Raw genomic sequence first — 26,681 nt, forward strand, 5'->3', positions numbered from 1 at the left:
ATAAACACATTGGAAATTCTAAATTGAGTCTTTTTGAGTTGGTGAATATAGGTTGTAATGTCATTGATCAACGTCTCAACGAAATATTATCCACTGAATTATCCATTTTTGGGGGGTATTTTTTAATATATGTTTTTTTAATTATTTTTTTAACCCATTCTCCCCAATTCCGTGATATGCAACTGGTAGTCCACGTTGGAATGACATGTGTGCACAGTGGGATGTGAGGAACATGCTGTTGAGCGAGATGGTTTGGAGAAAAAAGAACGGGGCGCGAGCGAGCGCGTGATTTTTTTTTTTAGGGAGATTTTCTGAAGTCTGAACGTCTTCAATTCTGCTCAATTGAGTTCCCGGGATTAACATGGTGATGGTCGGTGAAGGAGGAAGAGGAGGAGGGGGGGGATACGGTGGCGACCTCTTCGTTGTTTAAACTCGTCTAGCCGTCTCTCAACAACGGGCAAATCTGGGGAAAAAAGGAGAGGTTAAGGTAACGACCAAAAACGAATCCGTTTTTATTGTAGACAGCTCGGTGTATTTAGGGAGAAGCTCCTTGTTTTTACACGACGGTGGATGTTAGCTTAGTTAGCTAGCGTGTTATTTGACTCATCGTTTGATGTCTCTTCGGTTAGCTAGCTAAGTGTTTAGCTAGCTAACGCACCTACCTAAGGTAATATTTTGTTGTTGTTGTTGTTGTTGTAAATGACTAGCGTATATACAGTTTTGCAGTGGTGATTGCAATAGCTATATTCAATAACTCATTTAGGAACCTCACAAACCCAAGGCAATTTAACCACAGTTGATTTGATTTGACTGTGTTGCCAACGTCAGCTAACAAGCCAAAGAGTTAGCTGAAGAAGTTAGCTATCGGTACTAATTTTATTTTCCAACCCGACTGCTACTAGGGAAAGGTAATTTTATGTCCAACAAGCTTCATATGTAAGTTTTTATATTGAGGAAACGGCTAGCATTTCTGCATATAGACATTGGGATTAATGGACCGTTATTTTCCTACGTGACGTTACGTGCTATAGAACAAACCTGGGATGTAATCATTAGCCAAATAGTTTCGCAACTAAAACGAGAGTTTCTATGGTGGGACACATTCAGGTAGGTCCCTCCCTTTCCGTTTGCTTCCGTTTTAATACGTTTTTTTTTTTTTTTTTTGGTAACAGAATCGGGGTAATGAATACGGACGGACTGGGACTTGAATTCGGCCCTGACATTTTATCCACTCTAGCCCACATCACTGCCTGCTCAGATGTTCTGGTACTATGGGGCTGTTTCGCTTCCACTGGTCCTAGGGCCCTTGTTAAGGTCAACGGCATCATTAACTTTACCTCGTACCATGATATTTTAGCCAAAAAACCCGGTTGCCTCTGCCAATAGGCAGACACTTGGCTGCAAGTGGGTCTTCCAGCAAGACCTTTACCCCAAGTACTAATCAGTCAACCATTTCTGTACCAGTGACTGGTGAGACATGGTCCTCATTCTGTTTTTTATTTTTTTTATACAAGCTTATGTTTAAAACCAATGCAATATGTAAAAACACCAACTCACCACTCACTATAACTGTGCCTCTGCTCTCGCCATTTTGTTTGCCTCCTTGCTGTCTTATCTGTCTCAGCACCTTCTCTGCTGTCACTCTGTTTGCTCTCTGCCAGTCTGTTTAAGCCTTGTGTTATAAAAGCCAAGCTAACAACATAGGCTATATTGCAAATTAGTGCCTGTCATGTATTCCCCTGAATCAACAGCTACTATACCCTAACCTGGCCTCATAGCCATACAAAACATAATTTATGTATTTTTGATACCTACTAAAAGTTACTTAAGACAAACAAAAGTAGTGAAATTGGACGCACCAATATCATACCTCCCCTCTCCATGTGGTCCTTCTGTAGCTCAGTTGGTAGAGCATGGCGCTTGTAACGCCAGGGTAGTGGGTTCGATCCCCGGGACCACCCATACGTAGAATGTATGCACACATGACTGTAAGTCGCTTTGGATAAAAGCGTCTGCTAAATGGCATATATTATTATTATATTATGTAATGGTGAGAGGGTAGCATGTCTTGGGGGGTATAATATTTGTGCGTTTAACTTTCTCATCATTCACGATTTATTGAGGATTATCCGTAATCATGGAAGCATCCACATTAATGTAGAATGTTTAGAAACGTTCTATTCTTATTTAAAATAAAAGTTTCTCCAAAATGACACTACAATATTTATCAGTAATTTCTATTGGGCACAAAATAATCTGAAACACAACCAAAACAAACAGCAAATGCATCCAAGTTTGTAGTCAAAACCTTGGCGTAGTCAGAATGCTATGAATATGGGACCAAATAGTTAACTTTTTACTACACTGAACAAAAATATAAATGCAACATGCTTCAATTTCAAAGATTTTACAGAGTTAGATCATAGAAGGAAATCAGTCACTCTAAATAGATGGGTTAGACCTTAATTAAGAAAAATGTAATGTATATTTTAAATGTAACATTTTATGTAACTAGGTAAGTCAGGTAAGAACAAATTCTGATTTACAATGATGGTCAAAGCCGGACGACGCTGGGCCAATTGTGCGCCGCCATATGGGACAGCCTGATCTATGTTTTTCACATGACTGGGAATACAGATTGCATTTAAAAAAAGGTAGGGGCGTGGATCAGAAAAGCGGTCACTATCTGGTGTGACCATAATTTGCCTCATGCATCTCGACACATCTCCTTCACATAGAGTTGATCAGGCTGTTGATTGACCTGTGGAATGTTGTCCCACTCTTCAATGGTTGTGCAATGTTGCTGGATATTGGCAGGAACTGGAACACGCTGTCTTACACGTCGATCCAGAGCATCCAAAACGTGTTCAATGGGTGACATGTCTGACGAGTATGCAGGCCATTTTCATCTTCCAGGAATTGTGTACAGATCCTTGCAGCATGGGGCTGTGTATTATCATGGTGAAACATGAGGTGATGGCTGCAGATGAATTGCATGACAATGGGCCTCAGGATCTCGTCACGGTATCTCTGTGCATTCAAATTGACATCGATAAAATGCGATCGTGTTTGTTGGCCGTAGCTTATGCCTGCCCGTACCGTAACCTCACCGCCACCATGGGGAACTCTGTTCACAACGTTGATATCAGCAAACCGCTCGCCCACGCGTTGTCTGCCATCTGCCCAGTACAGTTGAAACTGGGATTAATCTGTGAAGACCACACTTCTCCAGGGTGCCAGTGGCCATCGAAGGTGAGCATTTGCCCACTGAAGTTGGCTGCGATGCAGAACTGCAGTCAGGTCAAGACCCTGGTGAGGATGAGGAGCATGCAGATGAGCTTCCCTGACGCTGTTTCTGACAGTTTGTGCGGAAGTTATTCGGTTGTGTTTATTTTCTAATATTTTTTAAAACTTTTTTTTTTTGTGTGTGTGTGTTAGAATAGCTTTTTGATGTGTTGTATATAGTTATTTGCACTGCTGTATATAGTTATAGGTCATTTCACCAATTTGGCCACTTGGGTACATTTGGGCAACTTGTGTGGGACACCTGGGTGACTTCATCAGCTGTCTGGGTGTCTGGTCTCAGACTATCACACAGGTGAAGAAGCTGAATGTTAATGCAACCGCTGTGTCAGATTTAAATTAAAACTTTACAGAAAAAGCACACCATGCAATAATCTGAGTACAGCGCTCAGTGCCCAAACAAGCCATACAGATATCCGCCATGAGTCAACAGAAGTCAGAAATAGCATTATAAATATTCACTTACCTTTGATCTTCATCAGAATGCACTCCCAGGAATCCCAGTTCCACAATTGTTTGTTTTGTTCGATAAAGTCCATCATTTATGTCCAAATACCTCCTTTTTGTTCGCACATTTAGTACAAATCCAAAATCACAAGGCGCGGGCAAATCCAGGCGAAAATTCAGACGGAAAGTCATTTTACAGTTCGTAGAAACATGTCAAACGAAGTATAGGATGTTTTTATCATAGATCTTCAATAATGTTCCAACCGGAGAATTCCTTTGTCTTCAGAAATGCAATGGAACGCTGGTCGTTCTCAGGTGAGCGTGCGTGATCAGCTCATGCCACTCTGCCAGAGCCCTGACTCAATCAGCCCCCCTCACAGTAGAAGCCTCGATTTCTAAAAATCGCAAATGAAATGAAATAAATATGCCTGCTCTCAAGCTTATCCTTTTCTTAACAATCCTGTCGTCTCAGATTTTCAAAATATGCTTTAGAACCAGAGAAAATCAATAATTTGTGTAAGAGTGGTGATAGCTAGCTTAGCATTTAGCGTTAGCATTTAGCACGCAACATATTCACAAAAACCAGCAAAGGGATCAAATAAAATAATTTACCTTTGAAGAACTTCAGATGTTTCAATGAGGAGACTCTCAGTTACATAGCAGATGTCCAGTTTTTCCTGAAAGATTCTTGTGTAGGACACATCGTTCCGTTTTGTTACTATGCATTTGGCTACCGAAACTAACTGAAAATTCAGTCACCTACACGTCAAACTTTTTTCCGAATTAACTCCATAATATAGACTGAAACATGGAAAACGTTGTTTGAATCAATCCTCAAGGTGTTTTGTCATATATCTCTTCATTGAAATGGCAGTCCTAGAAGCCTTCTTTGTTCTCTGATTCGGATGGAAAAATACTGGTAGCTGACTTTTGCGCACCAATTTCCACGCAGACACCGTGCGGGACACTTGGCAATTGTAGTCTCTTATGGTGAATCTTCCAATGATATGCCTACAAATACGTCACAATGCTGCAGACACCTTGGGGAAACGCTAGAAAGTGTCCGTTCATTCCTGTCGCATTCACAGCCATATAAGGCGATCATGGAAACTGTACCTTCAGAAATCCTGTTCATTTCCTGGTCGCTCAAACATCTTGGTTTTGCCTGAAGCTTTTGTTATAAGGCACTCACAGTGAAAATCTTTGCAGTTCTGGAAACGTAAGAGTGTCTTCTTTCCAAAACTATCAATTCCAAGCATAGTCGAGCATCTTTTCGTGACAAAATATTGCGCTTAAAATGGGCACGTCGTTTTATCCAAAAATGAAATAATGCCCCTAGAGGACTAACAGGTTAAGTAGTGAGTAAATAAACTGTCACCTGTCAATTACTTGATTCTGAAAGTTAATTTGAGTCTTGAACTTATTTTCTTTTTAAAACAACATGTGCTATTACATTTCCTGTGTAAAACTGACCTGCTTTGTCCGCCCATGCCGCAGGAACACTTTGAGGGTTCTGTGGACATGGGGGATCCAGCGAGTTCCAATAGACTCTAGACAAATATCCACACCGAGCTCTTGCCCGAGACAGAGCTCTCGTTTGGATTTTCTCCTGAAGTGATGGGTCTTCCATATCAGATTCAGATGATCGTACACAAGACACCTTTGGCTCTTTCTTCTGAATGGTCAGTATTGCCAGTTCTAGCCTGTGAAGTATTGTTTAACATTCTCTGCTAACAAATTAAACTAAATCATAGAGAGGTTTGTAACAAATAAATGATGTGGAATACAGTGGATTGGGATTATATGCCCCCCTGCCTCTTTCTGATGTATCAAATACTTATGTCATGCAATAAAATGCAAATTAATTACTTAAAAATCATACAATGTGATTTTCTGGATTTTTGTGGGACCTTTGTATGTGTCTTTCCAAATCATACCTTTTTGTTATTTCGGGTTTTTCTTTGTCATTATGGGGTATTATGTGTAGATTGACAATGTTTTAAAATATTTTTTATAAATAAGGCTGTAACGTAACAATGTGAAGGGGTCTGAGTACTTTCTGAATGGATTTGACTAAAATATTGTCTATGAAAAAATTAAATGTCAAATTTTCTACCAATCGATTGGTCGAAAGAATAGACAACTTTTGGTCAACCAATATTATTTTGTTGTCGGACAGCCCTCATATACATTTTTATTTTTTATTTTCATTTTACCTTTATTTAACCAGGCAAGTCAGTTAAGAACATATTCTTATTTTCAATGACGGCCTGGGAACAGCGGGTTAACTGCCTGTTCAGGGGCAGAACGACCTTGACAGCTCGGGGGTTTGAACTCGCAACCTTCCGGTTACTAGTCCAACGCTCTAACCACTAGGCTACGCTGCCGCCCCACATATTCCGGTCTCTGACATTGCTCGTTCTGATATTTCTTAATTTCCTTACTTGTTTAATTTTCTGGATTGTGTTTTTTATTGCTAGGTATTACTGCACTGTTGGAGCTAGAAACACAAACATGTCGCTGCACCTGCGTTAACATCTGCAAATGTCTGTACTCGACCAATAAACTTTGATTTGACATGAAATCAGTCAAAACACCTCAAAGCAAGACCTGGTGTCAAGATAAAACAATTCCCCACTAGGCAGATTCTTGTCATTGTTGCTATCTGACTGTTCAGTATCATAACAAAGCATGGCTTCTGGCCCCATTGATGTGCGTGTCATTTTCACAATGTTGTCAGTAGTGGTGCAACGGATCACAAAACTCACGGATCGGATCACGGTTTAAAGTCATTGATCAGATACATTTTCGGATCTGAAAAAAAAGAAAAAGAGAGACAAACAGCTTTGCTTTCCATTTATTACTTAAAGAACACTTACACCAAGGAATGTTTAAATAGAAATTTAAAATATTCAATACTCAATTGTTAAAGTGCAATATGAGGCATGATAACTTCTTCCTATGAACGATAGTGAACTAAAAAATACCCCGTGTCCAAGCAGATACCGATTAATCGGTCAATTTAAACAAAAAATAAAATAATAATTACATTAAAAAAATTAAAATTGTGTGTGTGTGTGTATATAATGGTGTGTGTGTGTGTGTGTGTGTATACATGCATACATCAATCAGTGGGCCAAAAAAGTATTTAGTCAGCCACCAATTGTGCAAGTTCTCCCACTTAAAAAGATTTTTATTTATTTTTATTTCACCTTTATTTAACCAGGTAGGCAAGTTGAGAACAAGTTCTCATTTACAATTGCGACCTGGCCAAGATAAAGCAAAGCAAGCAGTTCGACAGATACAACGACACAGAGTTACACATGGAGTAAAACAAACATACAGTCAATAATACAGTATAAACAAGTCTATATACAATGTGAGCAAATGAGGTGAGAAGGGAGGTAAAGGCAAAAAAGGCCATGGTGGCAAAGTAAATACAATATAAAAGTAAAAGTAAAACACTGGGGACTGGTAGTTTTGCAATGAAAGAATGTGCAAAGTAGAAATAAAAATAATTGGGTGCAAAGGAGCTAAATAAAATACAGTAGGGAAAGAGGTAGTTGTTTGGGCTAAATTATAGGTGGGCTATGTACAGGTGCAGTAATCTGTGAGCTGCTCTGACAGTTGGTGCTTAAAGCCAGTGAGGGAGATGAGTGTTTCCAGTTTCAGAGATTTTTGTAGTTTGTTCCAGTCATTGGCAGCAGAGAACTGGAAGGAGAGGCGGCCAAAGAAAGAATTGGTTTTGGGGGTTACTAGAGAGATATACCTGCTGGAGCGTGTGCTACAGGTGGGAGATGCTATGGTGACCAGCGAGCTGAGATAAGGGGGGACTTTACCTAGCAGGGTCTTGTAGATGACATGGAGCCAGTGGGTTTGGCAACGAGTATGAAGCAAGGGCCAGCCAACGAGAGCGTACAGGTCGCAATGGTGGGTAGTATATGGGGCTTTGGTGACAAAACGGATTGAACTGTGATAGACTGCATCCAATTTGTTGAGTAGGGTATTGGGGGCTATTTTGTAAATGACATCGCCAAAGTCGAGGATTGGTAGGATGGTCCGTTTTACAAGGGTATGTTTGGCAACATGAGTGAAGGATGCTTTGTTGCGAAATGGGAAGCCAATTCTAGATTTAACTTTGGATTGGAGATGTTTGATATGGGTCTGGAAGGAGAGTTTACAGTCTAACCAGACACCTAAGTATTTGTAGTTGTCCACGTATTCTAAGTCCGAGCCGTCCAGAGTAGTGATGTTGGACAGGCGGGTAGGTGCAGGTAGCGATCGGTTGAAGAGCATGCATTTAGTTTTACTTGTATTTAAGAGCAATTGGAGGCCACGCAAGGAGAGTTGTATGGCATTGAAGCTCTGGAGGGTTGTTAACACAGTTTCCAAAGAAGGGCCAGAAGTATACAGAATGGTGTCGTCTGCGTAGAGGTGGATCAGAGACTCACCAGCAGCAAGAGCGACCTAATTGATGTATACAGAGAAGAGAGTCGGTCCAAGAATTGAACCCCCATAGAGACTGCCAGAGGTCCGGACAGCAGACCCTCCGATTTGACACACTGAACTCTATCAGAGAAGTAGTTGGTGAACCGGGCGAGGCAATCATTTGAGAAACCAAGGCTGTCGAGTCTGCCGATGAGGATGTGGTGATTGACAGAGTCGAAAGCCTTGGCCAGATCAATGAATACGGTGAGATGAGAGAGGCCTGTAATTTTCATCATAGGTACACTTCAACTATGACAGACAATGAGAAAAAAAGATTCAGAAAATTACATTGTAAGATTTTTAATGAATTTATTTGCAAATTATGGTGGAAAATAAGTATTTGGTCAATAACAAAAGTTTATCTCAATACTTTGTTATATACCCTTTGTTAGCAATGACAGAGGTCAAACGTTTTCTGTAATTCTTCACATGGTTTTCACACACTGTTGCTGGTCTTTTTGGCCCATTCCTCCATGCAGATCTCCTCTAGAGCAGTGATGTTTTGGGGCTGTTGCTGGGCAACACGGACTTTCAACTCCCTCCAAAGATTTTCTACGGGGTTGAGATCTGGAGACTGGCTAGGCCACTCCAGGACCTTGAAATGTTTCTTACGAAGCCACTCCTTCGTTGCCCGGGCGGTGTGTTTGAGATCATTGTCATGCTGAAAGACCCAGCCACGTTTCATCTTCAATGCCCTTGCTGATGGAAGGAGGTTTTCACTCAAAATCTCACAATACATGGCCCCATTCATTCTTTCCTTTACACGGATCAGTCGTCCTGGTCTCTTTGCAGAAAAACATCCCCAAAGCATGATGTTTCCACCCCCATGCTTCACAGTAGGTATGGTGTTCTTTAGATGCAACTCAGCATTCTTTGTCCTCCAAACACGACGAGTTGAGTTTGAACCAAAAAGTTATATTTTGCTTTCATCTGACCATAATGCATTCTCCCAATCTTCTTCTGGATCATCCAAATGCTCTCTAGCAAACTTCAGACGGGCCTGGACATGTACTGGCTTAAGCAGGGGGACACGTCTGGCACTGCAGGATTTGAGTCCCTGGTGGCGTAGTGTGTTACTGATGGTAGGCTTTGTTACTTTGGTCCCAGCTCTCTGCAGGTCATTCACTAGGTCCCCCCGTGTGGTTCTGGGATTTTTGCTCACCGTTTTTGTGATCATTTTGACCACAAGGGGTGAGATCTTGCGTGGAGCCCCAGATCAAGGGAGATTATCAGTGGTCTTGTATGTCTTCCATTTCCTAATAATTGCTCCCACAGTTGATTTCTTTCAAACCAAGCTGCTTACCTATTGCAGATTCAGTCTTCCCAGCCTGGTGCAGGTCTACAATTTTGTTTCTGGTGTCCTTTGACAGCTCTTTGGTCTTGGCCATAGTGGAGTTTGGAGTGTGACTGTTTGAGGTTGTGGACAGGTGTCTGTCATAAGGTGAATGCACCAATTTGTAAGTCGCTCTGGATAAGAGCATCTGCTAAATGACTTAAATGTAAATGTAATGTGTCTTTTATACTGATAACAAGTTCAAACAGGTGCCATTAATACAGGTAACAAGTGGAGGACAGAGGAGCCTCTTAAAGAAGAAGTTACAGGTCTGTGAGAGCCAGAAATCTTGCTTGTTTGTAGGTGACCAAATACTTATTTTCCATCATAATTTGCAAATAAATAATAATAATTTTGTCTGTCATAGTTGAGGCCTGTAATTTTCGTCATAGGTACACTTCATCTTTTTAAGTGGGAGAACTTGCACTGACTAAATACTTTTTTGCCCCACTGTGTGTGTGTGTGTGTATATATATATATATATTTTTTTTGTAATAATGACAATTCCAACAATACTGAATGAACAATGAACACTTATTTTAACTTAATATAATACATATGGGCTTTTGGATGGGTGTTCTTAAGGTGATTCCAAAAGGTTGGTGGTATTTTTTTATTTAGCTGTTGCTGACCCCATGCTTACATCTTTATCACAAATAAGACGCCTTGCTTTCCCTGGTGCCAATTCCATGTAATAGTCCCACACTGGTGCTCTGCTTTTCTCTGCCATCTGTAAAACACACACACAGCTCTGAAGTGACAATGATACTGAAGAGTCTGTTTAGGAGACAAACTGTATTTTTATTCAAACAGAGAGTAAGTTACCTGTGATGAATGTTGAAAACAACAACTGTAATTTCTATATGCAGGAAATCCTATTTTAATAATGGACATGGTAAGAATTGACTACCAAAGTGCGAGTCATAATGTCCATGACACCTTCTAGCAAAATCTGAAAAGTGGTACCTTTCATTCATTTATTTATTTTTTAGATTAACTTAAAATAAGGTCTGTTTCGTGTAGGCCTACACCACCTTGCCAATTTTATAACTGTGTAGATATCCATAGGACAAGGTAACTGATCAATATTGGCTAAATATAAGCGAATATCTTTTTTTTTGTTGAGATGGATTTATGAAAATAGTTTGACAAACGTTACCTTATCCTAGTGAGATTTACATGGGTATCAAAACGCCGAGGCGGTTTAAGCCTGCACGAAACACAGACCTTATTTGAAGTAGATCGAGACATTCTCTATGGAAGATAATGGTAAAATAACGAAGGAACCCCTTTCAAGTTCAGCCGTAAGTTATGACAGGAATTATAACGCGTCAACTATTTCTCTCTAAACCATATACCTTTGACTATTACAAGTCTGCTGCTGCCTACCACCCCTCAGTCAGACTGCTCTATCAAATATCAAATCATAGACTTAACTATAATAAACACACAGAAATACGAGCCTTAGGTCAGATCCAGAAACGATCACCTCGAAAACAAAACGTTTATTCCGTTCCGTATTTTATCAAACTGGTGGCATCCATGAGTCTAAATATCCCTGTTAAATTGCACAACCTTCAATGTTATGTCATAATTACGTAAAATTCTGGCAAATTAGTTCGCAAAGAGCCAGGCACCCCAAACTGTTGCATATACCCTGACTCTGCGTGCAGTGAATGCAAGAGAAGTGACACAATTTCACCTGGTTAATATTGCCTGCTAACCTGGATTTCTTTTGGCTAAATATGCAGGTTTAACAATAAATACTTGTGTATTGATTTTAAGAAAGGCATTGATGTTTGGTTAAGTACACATTGGAGCAACGACAGTCGTTGATTGATTATTTTTTATAAGAAGTTTAATCCTAGCGAGCAACTTACTTTGGCTTACTGCATTCGCGTAACAGGCAGGCTCCTCTTGAGGCAGGTGGTTAGAGCGTTGGACTAGTTAACTGTAAGGTTGCAAGATTGGATCCCCCGAGCTGACAAGGTAAGAATCTGTCGTTCTGCCTCGTTCCTAGGCCGCCCTTGAAAATAAGAATGTGTTCTTAACTGACTTGCCTAGTTAAATAAAGATTAAATAACGGTGTAGAAAAAATAAATTGGCAAAATCGGAGTCCAATAATACCGGTTTCCGATTGTTATGAAAACTTGAAATCGGCCTTAATTAATCGGCCATTCCGATTAATCGGTCGACCTCTAGTCCACATCAATAAAAAGTACAAAAAGAAAGAAAGAAAAGCAGACCTAAGCTTATAACTTCAAATAATTTTTCAAAAAGATGAGGATGTCTACATTCTCTGGGGAGAGAGTAGACCTCTTTACAGTCACTATGTACCCTGTCGTGGAGAACACCCTCTCGCCAGGAACTGAAGTGCCAGGTAGCGTCTTGCCATCATGGCAATGTGATGGTATTTGCACTCATTGCTTTTCCACTATGCCAGTGGATCACCATCTACTGGAATGCCACTTGCTGCCTTGTAGGATGCCACCACCTCTTTGATGGTGTTGGCAAACGTCTTGCCTGTGTCCTTGCTCGCAAAAGTCTCCCTGAAAGCTCCTTCATGGCCAAATTATTTTGTGGAGGAGATGCCTCTGAGTCTGCTCCTGTCGGCTCTGTGGCTTGACCCTGCAGAAAAAAATGATCTATTAAACAAACTATTTTCATATTTCATAGAACTATAATTGTGGCAATAATATTTAATAAGAGCCATTATTCCAAATAAAATATGGATGATTCTAATAGCAATAGCATAGACTAAGATTAGACTGCAGTATATTCATTATTTAAGTAATTCACTCTTATTTGTAAAAATAAATGTTTTTACCTCTTCAATGGCCACAATCTCAGTGGTGAGATCACTGCATGTCCTCCGGTGTAGGGCAAGGTTTAGGTGAGACTTGGATCCAGTGCAGTAGATCATTGAAGGTAGTTCTGTACATTAGGGGGTTATCTGGGGTTCAGGTCCTCTCTAATGGCAGCCTTGACATCTCTAGTGATGGTGCTGTCTTCCTCACTTGGGGCCACGGATTGTAGAATCCTTGTTTTCAGAGGTAGGATCATGGACACAGTTTCAGTGCTCATTAAGGTTGTAACTGTTTTGAGGGGTTTGAGCACCTGGAGGACCTCCTCTGCCACTTTCACATCATCATCAAAAAAGTTTCTTTAATAATCTTTAATAATTTTTCCAGGGTCTAGTCTGTCAGTGCAGAGTATACAGCTGGCTGCTGCTTAAGATTGCCCTCCAAAATGTCATAAGTGGAGTTCCATCTTGTGACATCGTTTATGAGCTTGTGGGTTTTTCCTGATCCTCCCAAGAAGGCGTTCCATCTGGTTCACTCAGATTCCCCTTTGGGATGCTGAATTTATCACGCGCAAAGCAAGCTATCTGTGGCCTCAGTCCAGCCACTATCACTGCATTTACTTGGTTCTTGGCATTATCTGTGGTGGTTGGGATATTTCTATTGGGCCTCTCTAGTAGAGGTCGACCAATTAATCGGAATGGCCGATTTAATTAGGGCCGATTTCAAGTTTTCATAACAATCGGTCATTTTGGATGCCCATTTTGCCGATTTAAAAAAAATAAAAAATAAATAATAATAATTAAATATATATTTTTTGCACCTTTTATTTAATGATGCAAGTCTGTAAAGAACACATTCTTATTTTCAATGACGGCCTAGGAATGGTGGGTTAACTGCCTTGTTCAGGGGCAGAACGACAGATTTTTACCTTGTCAGCTCAGTTATTCAATCTTGCAACCTTACGGTAAACTAGTCCAACGCTCTAACCACCTGCCTCACGAGGCGCCCGCCTGTTATGCGAATGCAGTAAGAAGCCAAGGTAATTTGCTAGCTAGCATTAAACTTAATTAATCATAATCACTAGTTATAACTACACATGGTTGATATTACTAGTTTATCTAGCGTGTCCTGCGTTGCATATAATCGATGCAGTGTGCATTCGTGAAAAAGGACTGTCGTTGCTCTGTGTACCTAACCATAAACATCAATGCCTTTCTTAAAATCAAGACACATCAATGCCTTTCTTAAAATCAAGACACAGAAGTGTATATTTTTAAACCTTGCATATTTAGCTAAAATAAATCCAGGTTAGCTGGCAATATTAACAAGGTGAAATTGTCACTTCTCTTGCGTTCATTGCACGCAGAGTCAGGGTATATGCAACATTTTGGGCCGCCTGGCTCATTACGGACTAATTTGCCAGAATTTTACGTAATTATGACATAACATTGAAGGTTGTGCAATGTATCAGGAATATTTAGACTGATGGATGCCACCCGTTAGATAAAATATGTAAAGGTTCCGTATTTCACTGAAAGAATAAACGTTTTGTTTTCGAGATGATAGTGTCCGGATTCGACCATATTAATGACCAGAGGCTCGTATTTCTGTGTGTTATTATGTTATAGATGATTTGATAGAGCAGTCTGACTGAGCGATGGTGGGCACCAGCAGACTCATAAGCATTCATTCAAACAGCACTTTCGTGCGTTTAGCCAGCAGCTCTGCTGTTTATCATTTCAAGCCTATCAACTCCCGAGATTAGGCTGGTGTAACAATGTGAAATGGCTAGCTAGTTAGCGGATGCGCGCTAATAGCGTTTCAAACATCACTCGCTCTGAGACTTGGAGTAGTTGTTCCCCTTGCTCTGCATGGGTAACGCTGCTTCGAGGGTGGCTGTTGTCGATGTGCTCCTGGTTCGAGCCCAGTTAGGAGCGAGGAGAGGGACGGAAGCTATACTGTTACACTGGCAATACTAAAGTGCCTATAAAAGCATCCAATAGTCAAAGGTATATGAAATACATGGTTTAGAGGAAAATAGTCCTATAATTCCTATAATAACTACAACCTAAAACTTCTTACCTGGGAATATTGAAGACTCATGTTAAAAGGAACTACCAACTTGTTGCTTTCTTACATGGCACATATTGCACTTTTACTTTCTTCTCCAACACTTTGTTTTTACATTATTTAAACCAAATTGAACATGTTTCATTATTTATTTAAGGCTACATTTAAAAAAAAATGTATTATATTAAGTTAAAATAAGTGTTAAATCAGTATTGTTGTAATTGTCATTATTACAAATAAATTTAAAAAATCAGCCGATTCATCGGTATCGGCTTTTTATGTCCTCCAATAATCGGTATCGGAGTTGAAAAATCATAATCGGTTGACCTCTACTCTCTAGCTTCCACTCTGCTACTGCTAGCAGTACCTGTACCAGATTTGTGCCTGTGTGAATCTCATAGAGGGGGTGTGTCTGTAGCACCAGACTTTGCATCTCCCACTCCTATGTGGTGTCGTGATCAGTCACGTAGCTTTCCGTTGCCCTGGAGGTCCAGCCGTCTGTGGTGAGGGAAACAGAGGATGCCTTGGATAGCGTGGCTCAATCACTTTAACCATATTTTTAAACCCTTTGTTTTCCACAACAGAGTATGGCCTCATGTCTCCAGAGATAAACATCCCAATAGATTTGGTGATGGCTTAGGCCCGGTCTGATTCTGCAGCAAAGGGCTGCTTAAATGCCGTGGTGAGAAGTTGTTGTTTCTTGGCTGAGTTGGCTCCCGTCACTGACACACCAGGGTGATGACGCTTTAATTGTGTGGCCATGCTCAATGTATTTTCATTATCCACACAGCTTTCTTGTGGCACAATGCCTACGCACCGTAATGGTGTTGTCCACCACCCTCATTCCATATCTGACAGGAAAGCCAAAATGCTCCCATACATGAGACTTAAATGAAGCGGGAGGCTTTTCCAGTTCTTCAGCTCCTCCGCTAGCCATGTCTGTCACTGCTCTTTTTTGTCTTGTTTGCTTTTTGCAACGCGAGCATCAGGGATTGATTGAACATGCCCCGCTCAAGTGAACAGTACACACAACTGCTTTAAAAGTAAAACACAGCACGTATCTGTCTTGTCTTTATCTTTTCACTGCAACTCTATATCGAGATTTAGGGAATTACTACTTTAAAAAGTAACAGCGGCAGTAAAACTATTTCACATTATGATGGTTAAACTTTGCAATTGATCCGCGGTTCACATGCGTGCTGAACCGCGGGGGGTGATACGTACAGATCAACCACTCCGTTACACCACTAGATGTCAGCCAATCCCTCTAAGAGCAGCACATCAGTGTTTCCCCTAGGATGTTGGCAAGAATTTTATGTAGAATGACTGCGAGGTCACATCTGGTGACTTTTTAAATGGACATTCTACTTCAAAGTGCATGACAATTTACGTTGACGCCATCTGAAATATAACTAATTGGCAACTTTGTTAAAGAAAGGCCCCTGAACTCTGTATTTTCTGAACCATGCAATGATATGGGCAGCAACCATGTAACGCTTTTACAACATACAGAAAGAAGTGCGCTGGTTATCAGGGGGCGAAGTATTGACATGTTTTTTCTAAATTGAGAGACGAGTTTAAAGTTGTCTTTACTGACCATCATTTTCACTTGTCTGACCGCTTGCATGATGATTCGTTTCTCACACGACTGGCCTATCTGGGTGATGTTTTTTCTCGCCTGAATGATCTGAATCTAGGATTACAGGGACTCTCCTCTCCGCAACTATATTCAATGTGCGGGACAAAATTGAGGCTATGATTAAGAAGTTGCTCTTCTCTGTCTGCATTAACAACACACAGGTCTTTCCATCAGTGTATGATTTTTTTTGTGTGCAAATGAACTCAAGCTTAAGGACAATGTCAAATGTGATATAGCAAAGCACCTGCGTGAGTTGGGTGCACAATTACTCCGGTACTTTCCTGAAACAGATGACACAAACAACTGGATTTGTTATCCCTTTCATGCCCTGCCTCCAGTCCACTTACCAATATATGAACGAGAGCCTCATCGAAATTGCAACAAGCGGTTCTGTGGAAATGGAATTTAAATCAGAAGCCACTGCCAGATTTATGGTTTGAGCTGCGCTCAGAGTATCCTGCCTTGGCAACCACGCACCTATGTGAGAGTGGATTCTCGGCCCTCACTAGCATGAACTAAATACAGGCACAGACTGTGTGTGGAAAATGATTTAAGACTGAGACTATCTAATACAACCCAACATTGCAGAGTGATTTGCATCCTTTCAAGCACACCCTTCTCATTAACCTGTGGTGAGTTATTCTCAATTTTCGATGAACAAATAAGGTTTTATATGTAAGCTGATTTACTAAAGAGCTAAATTATTGATCATTGTTATTTGTGCCCTGGTCCTATAAGAGCTCTTTCACTTCCCACGAGCCGGTTCACTCATTCTTATGTTTAATAAATGTATCGTATAGTGTGTAGGTGTGTGTGTGTGTGTGTGTGGCAGGCTTACAATGATGGCAAAACATTTGAAAGTGCGCTGACCTTGGTGCTAGCTGGACAACAGACAACAGCTACGCAGCTGGAGTTTGAATGTTTGAAGGGGTACGGGACTATACAAGTTTTGGAACCACTGCCCTAGGGCAGTGTGCTGCTGTGACTTGACTGTTTGTCTTTGAGAAACAACACAAAAGCGTGTGTGTCAGTCGCGTTACACAGATTTATTGAATGTCATCTTTCTATGATTAGTCCTGTCACAGGCGTAGAATCTTCAAGTCCTATAGTATGCCTCTGCTTTTAACCCCTCGTCATCTGTTACTTTTTCAGCTGCTCCAATGCTTTTCTAGTGGTCCCTGTAAAGAGAAGTAATGTAATCATATTTCAACACTAATTCAGCTCAGTGCAGTTGCTTCGCTCCGCAGTGATTTTGAAGACTATTGTTTGCACAAACCCTTAGCTGTTCTGCGATAGCGAGATAAGGAAAACGAAATGGAATATGAATTGTCACTCCCACAATCCAAGCTGTGTAATGTGTCTCGACAGGTTCTGTGAGTGATAAAGAAGATTATTGGAATTTGCAGGTGAGACAACATTTTCAAAGTTGGATTATATTTTCTTAACATTCGGGGCTGGGGTAATTTGGACATGGCACAGTATATTGTAGAATATATTAAAGGAATGGTTTCATTATCCAGATCCAGTCACTATTTCTTTGTTTTTCGGTGCTACGCTCAGATCTCAGGGCATAGGGGCTTTTCCTTTGTCTCAGTGGAAACAAGGGAACCGAGGTTAGAGGAAGCCAGTTGGATAATATTACCTCAGTTATGGAGAGAATGAGACCTTTTTTTATGTTTTGGGAAATTAAAAAAACGTCTCTCTCACAAGACTATACTGTATGATTAGCCTAGTTTGGGTGTTGGCTCCGCATAAAATCTTTAACTACAAAAGTGTTGACCACTTTCAACCATTGCAGTTTCTTAAGTAGCTGATGAGCAGGGTGTGCTTTACCTGTTAAAACAGACTTCTTTATTTTTTATTTATTTTTATTTCACCTTTATTTAACCAGGTAGGCAAGTTGAGAACAAGTTCTCATTTTCAATTGTGACCTGGCCAAGATAAAGCAAAGCAGTTCGACACATACAACGACACAGAGTTACACAGGGAGTAAAACAAACATACAGTCAATAATACAGTATAAACAAGTCTATATACGATGTGAGCAAATGAGGTGAGATAAGGGAGGTAAAGGCAAAAAAAGGCCATGGTGGCAAAGTAAATACAATATAACAAGTAAAACACTGGAATGGTAGATTTGCAATGGAAGAATGTGCAAAGTAGAAATAAAAATAATGGGGTGCAAAAGAGCAAAATGAATAAATTAAATACAGTAGGGAAAGAGGTAGTTGTTTGGGCTAAATTATAGGTGGGCTATGTACAGGTGCAGTAATCTGTGAGCTGCTCTGACAGTTGGTGCTTAAAGCTAGTGAGGGAGGTAAGTGTTTCCAGTTTCAGAGATTTTTGTAGTTTCTTCCAGTCATTGGCAGCAGAGAACTGGAAGGAGAGGCGGCCAAAGAAATAATTGGTTTTGGGGGTGACTAGAGAGATATACCTGCTGGAGCGTGTGCTACAGGTGGGAGATGCTATGGTGACCAGCGAGCTGAGATAAGGGGGGACTTTACCTAGCAGGGTCTTGTAGATGACATGGAGCCAGTGGGTTTGGCGACGAGTATGAAGCGAGGGCCAGCCAACGAGAGCGTATAGGTCGCAATGGTGGGTAGTATATGGGGCTTTGGTGACAAAACGGATTGCACTGTGATAGACTGCACCCAATTAGGGTATTGGAGGCTATTTTGTAAATGACATCGCCAAAGTCGAGGTAGGAACTCTATCAGAGATGTAGTTGGTGAACCAGGCGAGGCAATCATTTGAGAAACCAAGGCTGTCGAGTCTGCCGATGAGGATGTGGTGATTGACAGAGTCGAAAGCCTTGGCCAGATCAATGAATACGGCTGCACAGTAATGTTTCTTATCGCTGGCGGTTAAGATATCGTTTAGGACCTTGAGCGTGGCTGAGGTGCACCCATGACCAGCTCTGAAACCAGATTGCATAGCAGAGAAGGTATGGTGAGATTCAAAATGGTCGGTAATCTGTTTGTTGACTTGGGGTTCGAAGACCTTAGAAAGGCATGGTAGGATAGATATAGGTCTGTCGCAGTTTGGGTCAAGAGTGTTCCCCCCTTTGAAGAGGGAGATAACCGCAGCTGCTTTCCAATCTTTGGGAATCTCAGACGACACGAAAGAGAGGTTGAACAGGCTAGTAATAGGGGTGGCAACAATTTCTGCAGATAATTTTAGAAAGAAAGGGTCCAGATTGTCTAGCCCGGCTGATTTGTAGGGGTCCAGATTTTGCAGCTCTTTCAGAACATCGGCTGAACGGATTTGGGAGAAGGAGAAATGGGGAAGGCTTGGGCGAGTTGCTATGGGGGGTGCAGTGCTGTTGACCGGGGTAGGAGTTGCCAGCTGGAAAGCATGGCCAGCCGTAGAAAAATACTTATTGAAATTCTCAATTATGGTGGATTTATCAGTGGTGACAGTGTTTCCTATCTTCAGTGCAGTGGGCAGCTGGGAGGAGGTGTTCTTATTCTCCATGGTCTTTACAGTGTCCCAGAACTTTTTTGAGTTAGTGTTGCAGGAAGCAAATTTCTGCTTGAAAAAGCTAGCCTTGGCTTTTCTAACTGCCTGTGTATAATGGTTTCTAACTTCCCTGAACAGCTGCATATCACGTGGGCTGTTCGATGCTAATGCAGAACGCCATAGGATGTTTTTGTGTTGGTTAAGGGCAGTCAGGTCTGGGGAGAACCAAGGGCTATATCTGTTCCTGGTTCTAAATGTCTTGAATGGGGCATGTTTATTTAAGATGGTTAGGAAGGCATTTCCCAAAAATATCCAGGCATCCTCTACTGACGGGATGAGATCAATATCCTTGTTATAAGGCAAAAAATTGCCTTATAACAAATATTTTAAAAAGCATTGCTCTAGATTACAAAGCCTCTCTTAATTCTTTGGGCAGAGCCCAAGAGTAGATTGGGTAAGGTTTGACATTCGCCTAAGCCAGGGATCATCATTTATTTTTCATGAGTGGATGGTGGGGAGCAGGAACAATTTATACTGCAAGAAGCCTGGACAGATATAATGTTTTACTCAAATGAAATCATTTCGAACCTTGCTTACCTTTTTGTATATGATCACGTGTCTCTTTATTATGTATGGGAATACTTGTACAGATTTCCAAAATGTAAAATCAATTGGAGCTGGTGTCTTTTATGTCCAACAATGAAAATGCTAAATATATATAAACCATTTTTTTGCTCAGAACTTGGGGTTGGGTGGGCAAATAAAACACACCAGTTGGGGAACCCTGGCCTAAGTGATTTCTCACAGCCAGTCATTCTATTTGCACACAACACTGACTCCTTCATCCTCAACTCCCTTTTCCTCCTCTGCATCTGTCCTGTAGGTGATGTGCCATGTGAATGACTGAGAACCACCATGAAGCCCTCACACAAGCTGCTGTTCGTCCTGTGCCCCATGCTGGTCCTGGGCTTCATCTACTACTCCTCTGGGAAGCTACACCTGCACGTATGGGGCCAGAAGCCACGTGAGTTACTCTTGACAGCCTACGCCTCTCTCCAATCATCCATCCATTCGCCTGTCTATTTACTAGAATGCAGGTCTGCCTCTTTTTCAATTGACTTGCTTTTCAGTCTGCTGCGTTATCTGTCTTTGTGTCTCTGTCTCTCTGTCTTTCAACCTGTGTGCTTGTCAGCCACTCAGACTCCCTGTCTGACTTCCTGCTACTAGAGAGGAATGCAACAGACCCTGCAAGACAGGTCTAGCTGTTTGCTACATACTGTACATGTATTAATATTTTCTAGGTAGCCCATTTCTCTCATTCATTTCCTGTAGTTGACGAGAACTACATTTCCACTTGGACGGTACTTCTACAGCAGGGTTTTCTAACTGGCGGCCTGCAGGTTTTAATTTGTTTATTTCTGAGCAAAAAAAAACCATTTAGATTTTTACAATTTTATTTTTAGACATAAGACTGTGAGAACACCAGGAAATCATCTCCAAGTGATTTTATTTTTTATAAATCTGTTGTTTTATGCAAATATTATATCTGTTTCGGTTTCTTGAATCAGGGTGATGGAGAAGGTTACGTAAAGATGGAGAAGGTTACGTAAAGGTGGAAAATCTAAACCTGACAGGGTGTGGATGGTGGGGTGATGTTTCACTAGTGCGGGTCCCTGAAACTGTTCTTTGTAACCAGTAGAGGGGGCTCAAAGATATCCAATAAACATGCCCTGGAAATATTTGAACTGGCAGGCGGAGGTGTGTTTCATATCAGCAGGGAACACTGTATTTGTGCTTCTCGGTGGAAATTTAAAAAAAATATATATATATTTTGTGCTTTAGACTATGGTTGCCTCTGAGAAACATGTAGCTGGAGACTTTGTGTTGAAGGAAGCTTGAGGGACTACAAGAATATCAGTTTGACACTTCAAGTTTTGGGGTCTTGTCCAACTGCCTGTGTCTACAGTAACAGCACAGTGAGACAGGCGTCCGAAAGGGGACGCCTAGCTTTTGGATGCCATTCTAAGTATCGGACTTCCTCAAGTTATCGCCGCGGCTCCAATAACTTGTCTTACTCTTTGTATACTCCTCCCATTTAAATTAGTAATAAACATTGGAATTTTAGATAGGTGTGCTCCTCCAAAGAATCTTATTTGAGTCTTTCATTTCACTCCTCCGAAGTTGTATTCTTTTGTCAATCGAGTTATTCCAAAAAAGATGAATTAGTTATTTGAAATATATTCAGAAAGGATTTATGAGGGTTCCGAAGTCACTGTTTCCAATTATATTTCTCACAACACCAAGATGACAAATATTTATTCCAGAAAAATACTATTTGGGAGTTGGAGCTTTTTGCATGTTGCTGCCAGATGCTGAGGTCCCAATGTTTTTGTTTGTCCAAGAGGACAGGTAGCATGTTGACAAGTCCCTTTTGTATGCTCTCCCTAACTCTGACCTTGTGATTTGTTATTTCACCAGAGAGAATCAAACAGGATAATTAATCCCCGTTCTACACTTTTGAAGTATTCTACTCTGGGAGTCTGAGTCACCGTTTAAGGTGCATACCCTTTTTAACTACTGTTATGTAAATATGTATCCTTACAGTGAATAGGCTACATTTTACTTTGGTGTTTTACAATGTAAGCCTAACACTGGGGTGTCACACACAAACCCTGAAATGGTCAACCGAGCAGGTAGGCTATAGGGCTGAGTCCTCATGTTTGAACCTATTTTTGAAGGCTATTTAGGCTTTTATGACCTACCTGACGCCTTGAACTTCATATGAAAGTTCATATGAATGTTTTCATTCCCACTATGGCTACTCGAGAGGACACTTCTGAAGTTGTCGTGACAAGACCCCTGTGTGCATCGCTTTACACGTCAATATTTAGGGTCCCCAGTTTCTCTCTCTGATTTCATTACTTTGAAGGATGAGAGCAATGATGCCCATATACTACACTTGGTTATAGTGTCAGGAGACTGAGCCCCCTCTCCCAAGTCCAATTGCACATCACTGACTAAGGGGTCTTTATTCATCTCTCATAAAGATGCCTTGGCTGGATTTGAGTGAGTGTTTCAGTTTGACAGTTAGTCTGTATCCGTTTAATATCAGAGCCTCTCGAGGCCTGTAAGTGGTCCTCCACTACAGACAAATTTAATGAACCGTGACAACCGGAAACGGCTTGAAGGTGTGCAGTAGGAAGTGAGAGCACTAGCCCCCGTTGACTTACGTATGATTAAGGCTTAGTTAGCATTGGAGAAGAGGACATCTTGACATGTTATCGTTTCTCCCAGCCCTCATCACTTCTGTCTGCCACCCTCGGCACTGTCACGCAGGTGTGACTGAAAGTGGACACCCAGTTTTTGTCTGTTGGTACATCACCCAAGGTTGTTGACTGTGAAAGATCACACCTGTGTTTTGTGTATAACCAATTTGTGGTTTGCTTTGGCGACAATCTATGCAGCACATTAGCCACCTGTGGCATCATACACGGCTTTTGTTCTTTCTACACAGCTAGGTTTTTATCTAGGCAAGGCCGCAAGCACGCTTGGCTATATGGTTACAATTAGTTCAGTTCCTAATTGGGAATTGTATTTGTTAACACGGACTTGTTGTACCATTTGAGAGAGAGAGTTTGGTTAAAATGCCAGTTTATGGCATAGGTATGTGAATCTTTCCCTTCTATATACATGCTTTCCAATACCGGAACGATATGTTTAGGTTTGAAACAAATCGATGCGATATGAGGATTTGTTGAATAAACACATTAATTTCCCATTCTAAATTCAAACCTGCTGCTGATGGAGCTCATGAGCTGGGCCTCTGAGCTGACTTCTCTCTCTCTGTGTGTGTGTGAGAGAATTATGTTTGTCTATGGTATGTACTATGTAGACGCCTGATTTGAGCCGTAAGGGAGACTAGGCATCTACCACTCCACTACCACGATCAGATTAGGAAACGCAGTGATGGTCCCCTGACCCAAGGTTCTGAAATCCCATCACCCACTAATTAACTTGTCATTTTTGCCGATTTTAATTGTTAGCGGTTTGCAGTAACAAATTGAGTTGAAAACAATCAACTATCATTCTGAAGACTAAGATGCCTAGTTTGTGTCTTATTTTAAATACGTTTGATATTTTTTCCTGAATTGTGTACATTTTCACCTCAGATTCTTATTACCCAAATGTGTCCAGATTAAATTCTCTGGTAATTTTTTTAGCAAATTTTGCTTTTAGATTATTATTATTTTTTCAAATTGAACATTGTTGCTGTAGTTTGTCCATAAACCATCATGTTTATGCTACTTGAAGTTTACATTAAACTATAATATTTATTACATAAAAACATCGTCTGTGGACATTACCGTCATTGTTGTAAAAAAAAACATTTTTTAAATGAAAGTTGTAGTCACCCATGATGCATCTTCTAGAGCAGGTATTCCCAAACATTTTCAAACAGTCCATTTATATTTCCCAACGGGGCTATACATTTGGGTGAGGTTTTTTCTCTCTCGCCCGAGTAGCCCCGTTTTACTGCCAAAAATAAAATTGAACCATCTAGTGTTTAGCGAAATAACAACACAATGTCAAATACAGGTAGCCTAGTCAAATAATTAACATCCAATCACATTAACCGTTACTCTCGTGGGAATTCCACTAACGGTCTGTATGTAGCTAAACGTAGCTGCTGCTCATGTTAGCATCTGTACTGATGGCTTAAAAGCCATGACAGGTAGACATATTGGAGTGGTAATGCACGTGCAAGCAGTCGCTCCCGACGCCACTTGGGTACACCGCAGCATCCACATAGAGGATCTTTCTGCCAAGGGAATGTCTGACAGCTTGGAAGACATTTGACACTACAGTGAAAATGGTTAACTTTGTTAGAGCAAGGCCCCTGAACTCTCGTGTATTTTCTGCACTATGCTATGGTATGTTCAGCGACCATGTAACACTTTTTCAACATGCAGAAGTGCGCTGGTTATCAAAGGGACAAAGTATTGACACATTTTTTAAAAATGAGACGAGCTTAAAGTTGTCTTTACTGACCATAATTTTAATTTGTCTGACTGCTTGCATGATGACATGTTTCTCACACGACTGGCCTATCTGGGTGATGTTTTACTCAGCTGAATGATCTGAATCTAGGATTACAGGGACTCTTCGGAACTATATTCAATGTGCGGGACAAAATTTGAGGCTATGATTAAGAAGTTGGAGCTCTTCTCTGTCTGTATTAACAAGGACAACACACAGGTCTTTCCATTATTGTATGATTTTTTTTGTGTGTCAAATGAACTCAAGCTTAAGGACAATGTCAAATGTGATATAGCGACGCACCTGAGTTAGGTGCGCAATTATGCAGGTACTTTCCATAAACAGATGACACAAACAACTGGATTCGTTCTCTCTCATGCCCTGGCTCCAGTCTACTTACCGATATCTGAACAAGAGAGCCACATCGAAATTGCAACAAGCAGTTCTGTGAATTTTATCGGAAGCCACTGCCAGATTTCTGGATTGGGCTGCGCTCAGAGTATCCTGCCTTGGCAAATCGAGCTGTTAACTTGTTATGGCTGCAATCCCGATATCGGATAAGTGTCATCAACAACCGCTGAATAGCATAGCGCTACATTCAATAAATATTACTACAAATATTTATATTCATGAAATCACAAGTACAATATAGGAAAACACAGTTTAGCCTTTTGTTAATCCACCTGTCGTGTCAGATTTTGAAATTATGCTTCACAGCGAAAGCAATCCAAGCGTTTAAGTTTATCGATCGCACTACAAAACATTAAGTACACTTAGCATCAGGATGCTTGGTCACAAATCAGAAAAGCAATTGTTTACCTTTGATGATCTTCGGATGTTTTCACTCACGAGACTCCCAGTTACACAACAAATGTTCCGTTTGTTCCATAAAGATGATTTTTATATCCATAATAACACGACAAACAGAGGTATGTTCAGAAATCCACAGGAAAGAGCGGCCACGACAACACAGACAAATTCCAAATAGTTTCCATAATGTCCACAGAAACATGTCAAACGTTTTTTATAATCAGTCCTCAGGTTGTTTTTAAAATATATAATCGATAATATATCAACCGCAAATGTCTTTCACAGTAGGAGAGGGGAAGACAATGGCTGTCCAAATTCTGTTGCGCGAGCAAAACTCATGTGGCCACTTGACTCAATGTTATCGTTCTGGCTCATTTTTCAAAATAAAAGCCTGAAACTATGTCTGAAGACTGACACCTTGAGGAAGCGATTGGAAAAGGAATCTGGTTCATAAATACAGGCACAGACTGCATGGAAAATGATTTAGACAGACTCTCTCCAATACAACCCAACATTGCAGAGTTGTGTGCATCCTTTCAAGCACACCCTTCTCATTAACCTGTGGTGAGTTATTCACAATTTTCAATGAACAAATAAGGTTTTATGTGTTAGATGGTTAACTAAAGAGCAACATTTATTGATTATTATGGTTATTATTATTTGTGCCCTGGTCCAATAAGAGCTCTTTGTCACTTCCCATGAGCCGGGTAGTATAGTGTGTGTGGCAGGCTTACAATGATGTCAAAAAACATTTGAGAGTGCGCTGACCCTGGTGCTAGAGGGGGTACACAGCTGGAGGTTGAATGTTTTGAAGGGGTACGGGACTATAAAAAGTTTGGGAACCACTGCTCTAGCGGATAAGTCCTTAGATGAGCACAATTTCATTTCTTCAGTTATATGTGGGAATGAGGATTTATGACACTTGACCTTCTCATTATCGAAATGACTAAAAAGCTCAAATTCTGAAAAATTGAGAACCATTACTGTACCAAGCTTTAGTGATGTGATCAATTGTTTACTGACTCATAATGGCGGTCTCATTACTGAAACACACATTTCTCATTGCCGGAAAATTTTTAGGTCCATTTTGGTAACTAGAACAAAGCCACAATCTGGAGTTTGTGTTTCAGCAAAGAACAACCCCCCACTTAGAGGATATCTCCCATTTCGACATGTGTTTTAGCACTATACTATTTGATATAATATAATATAATAATATCCCTATACAGTTTTTTTTGTCCATATCCCACATATTTAGATTATTTTATATGCATATCATGTTGTGCCATTT

The 26,681-nt window shown here is 40.7% G+C and overlaps 1 protein-coding gene across 5 annotated transcripts in view; it reads left to right on the plus strand.

Annotated features, from left to right (window-relative positions):
* The first annotated feature begins 351 nt into the window (after positions 1-351).
* The window catches only part of st3gal3b (ST3 beta-galactoside alpha-2,3-sialyltransferase 3b), a 91,023-nt gene continuing 64,693 nt past the window's right edge, over positions 352-26,681 (plus strand). For 3 of the 5 annotated variants that reach the window (XM_035800562.2, XM_035800565.2, XM_035800566.2), the window contains exons 1-2: positions 352-487; positions 20,427-20,567. In XM_035800562.2, coding sequence (XP_035656455.1) covers positions 20,459-20,567 — 109 coding nt within the window. In that variant the 5' untranslated portion in view covers positions 352-487; positions 20,427-20,458. Of the gene's footprint in view, positions 488-512; positions 668-17,452; positions 17,491-20,426; positions 20,568-26,681 lie in introns of those variants that run through there. The other 2 variants (XM_035800563.2, XM_035800564.2) reach the window with 2 other exon arrangements.

The sequence above is a fragment of the Oncorhynchus keta genome, chromosome 23 (assembly GCF_023373465.1).
Source record: "Oncorhynchus keta strain PuntledgeMale-10-30-2019 chromosome 23, Oket_V2, whole genome shotgun sequence".
NCBI lineage: Eukaryota > Metazoa > Chordata > Actinopteri > Salmoniformes > Salmonidae > Oncorhynchus > Oncorhynchus keta.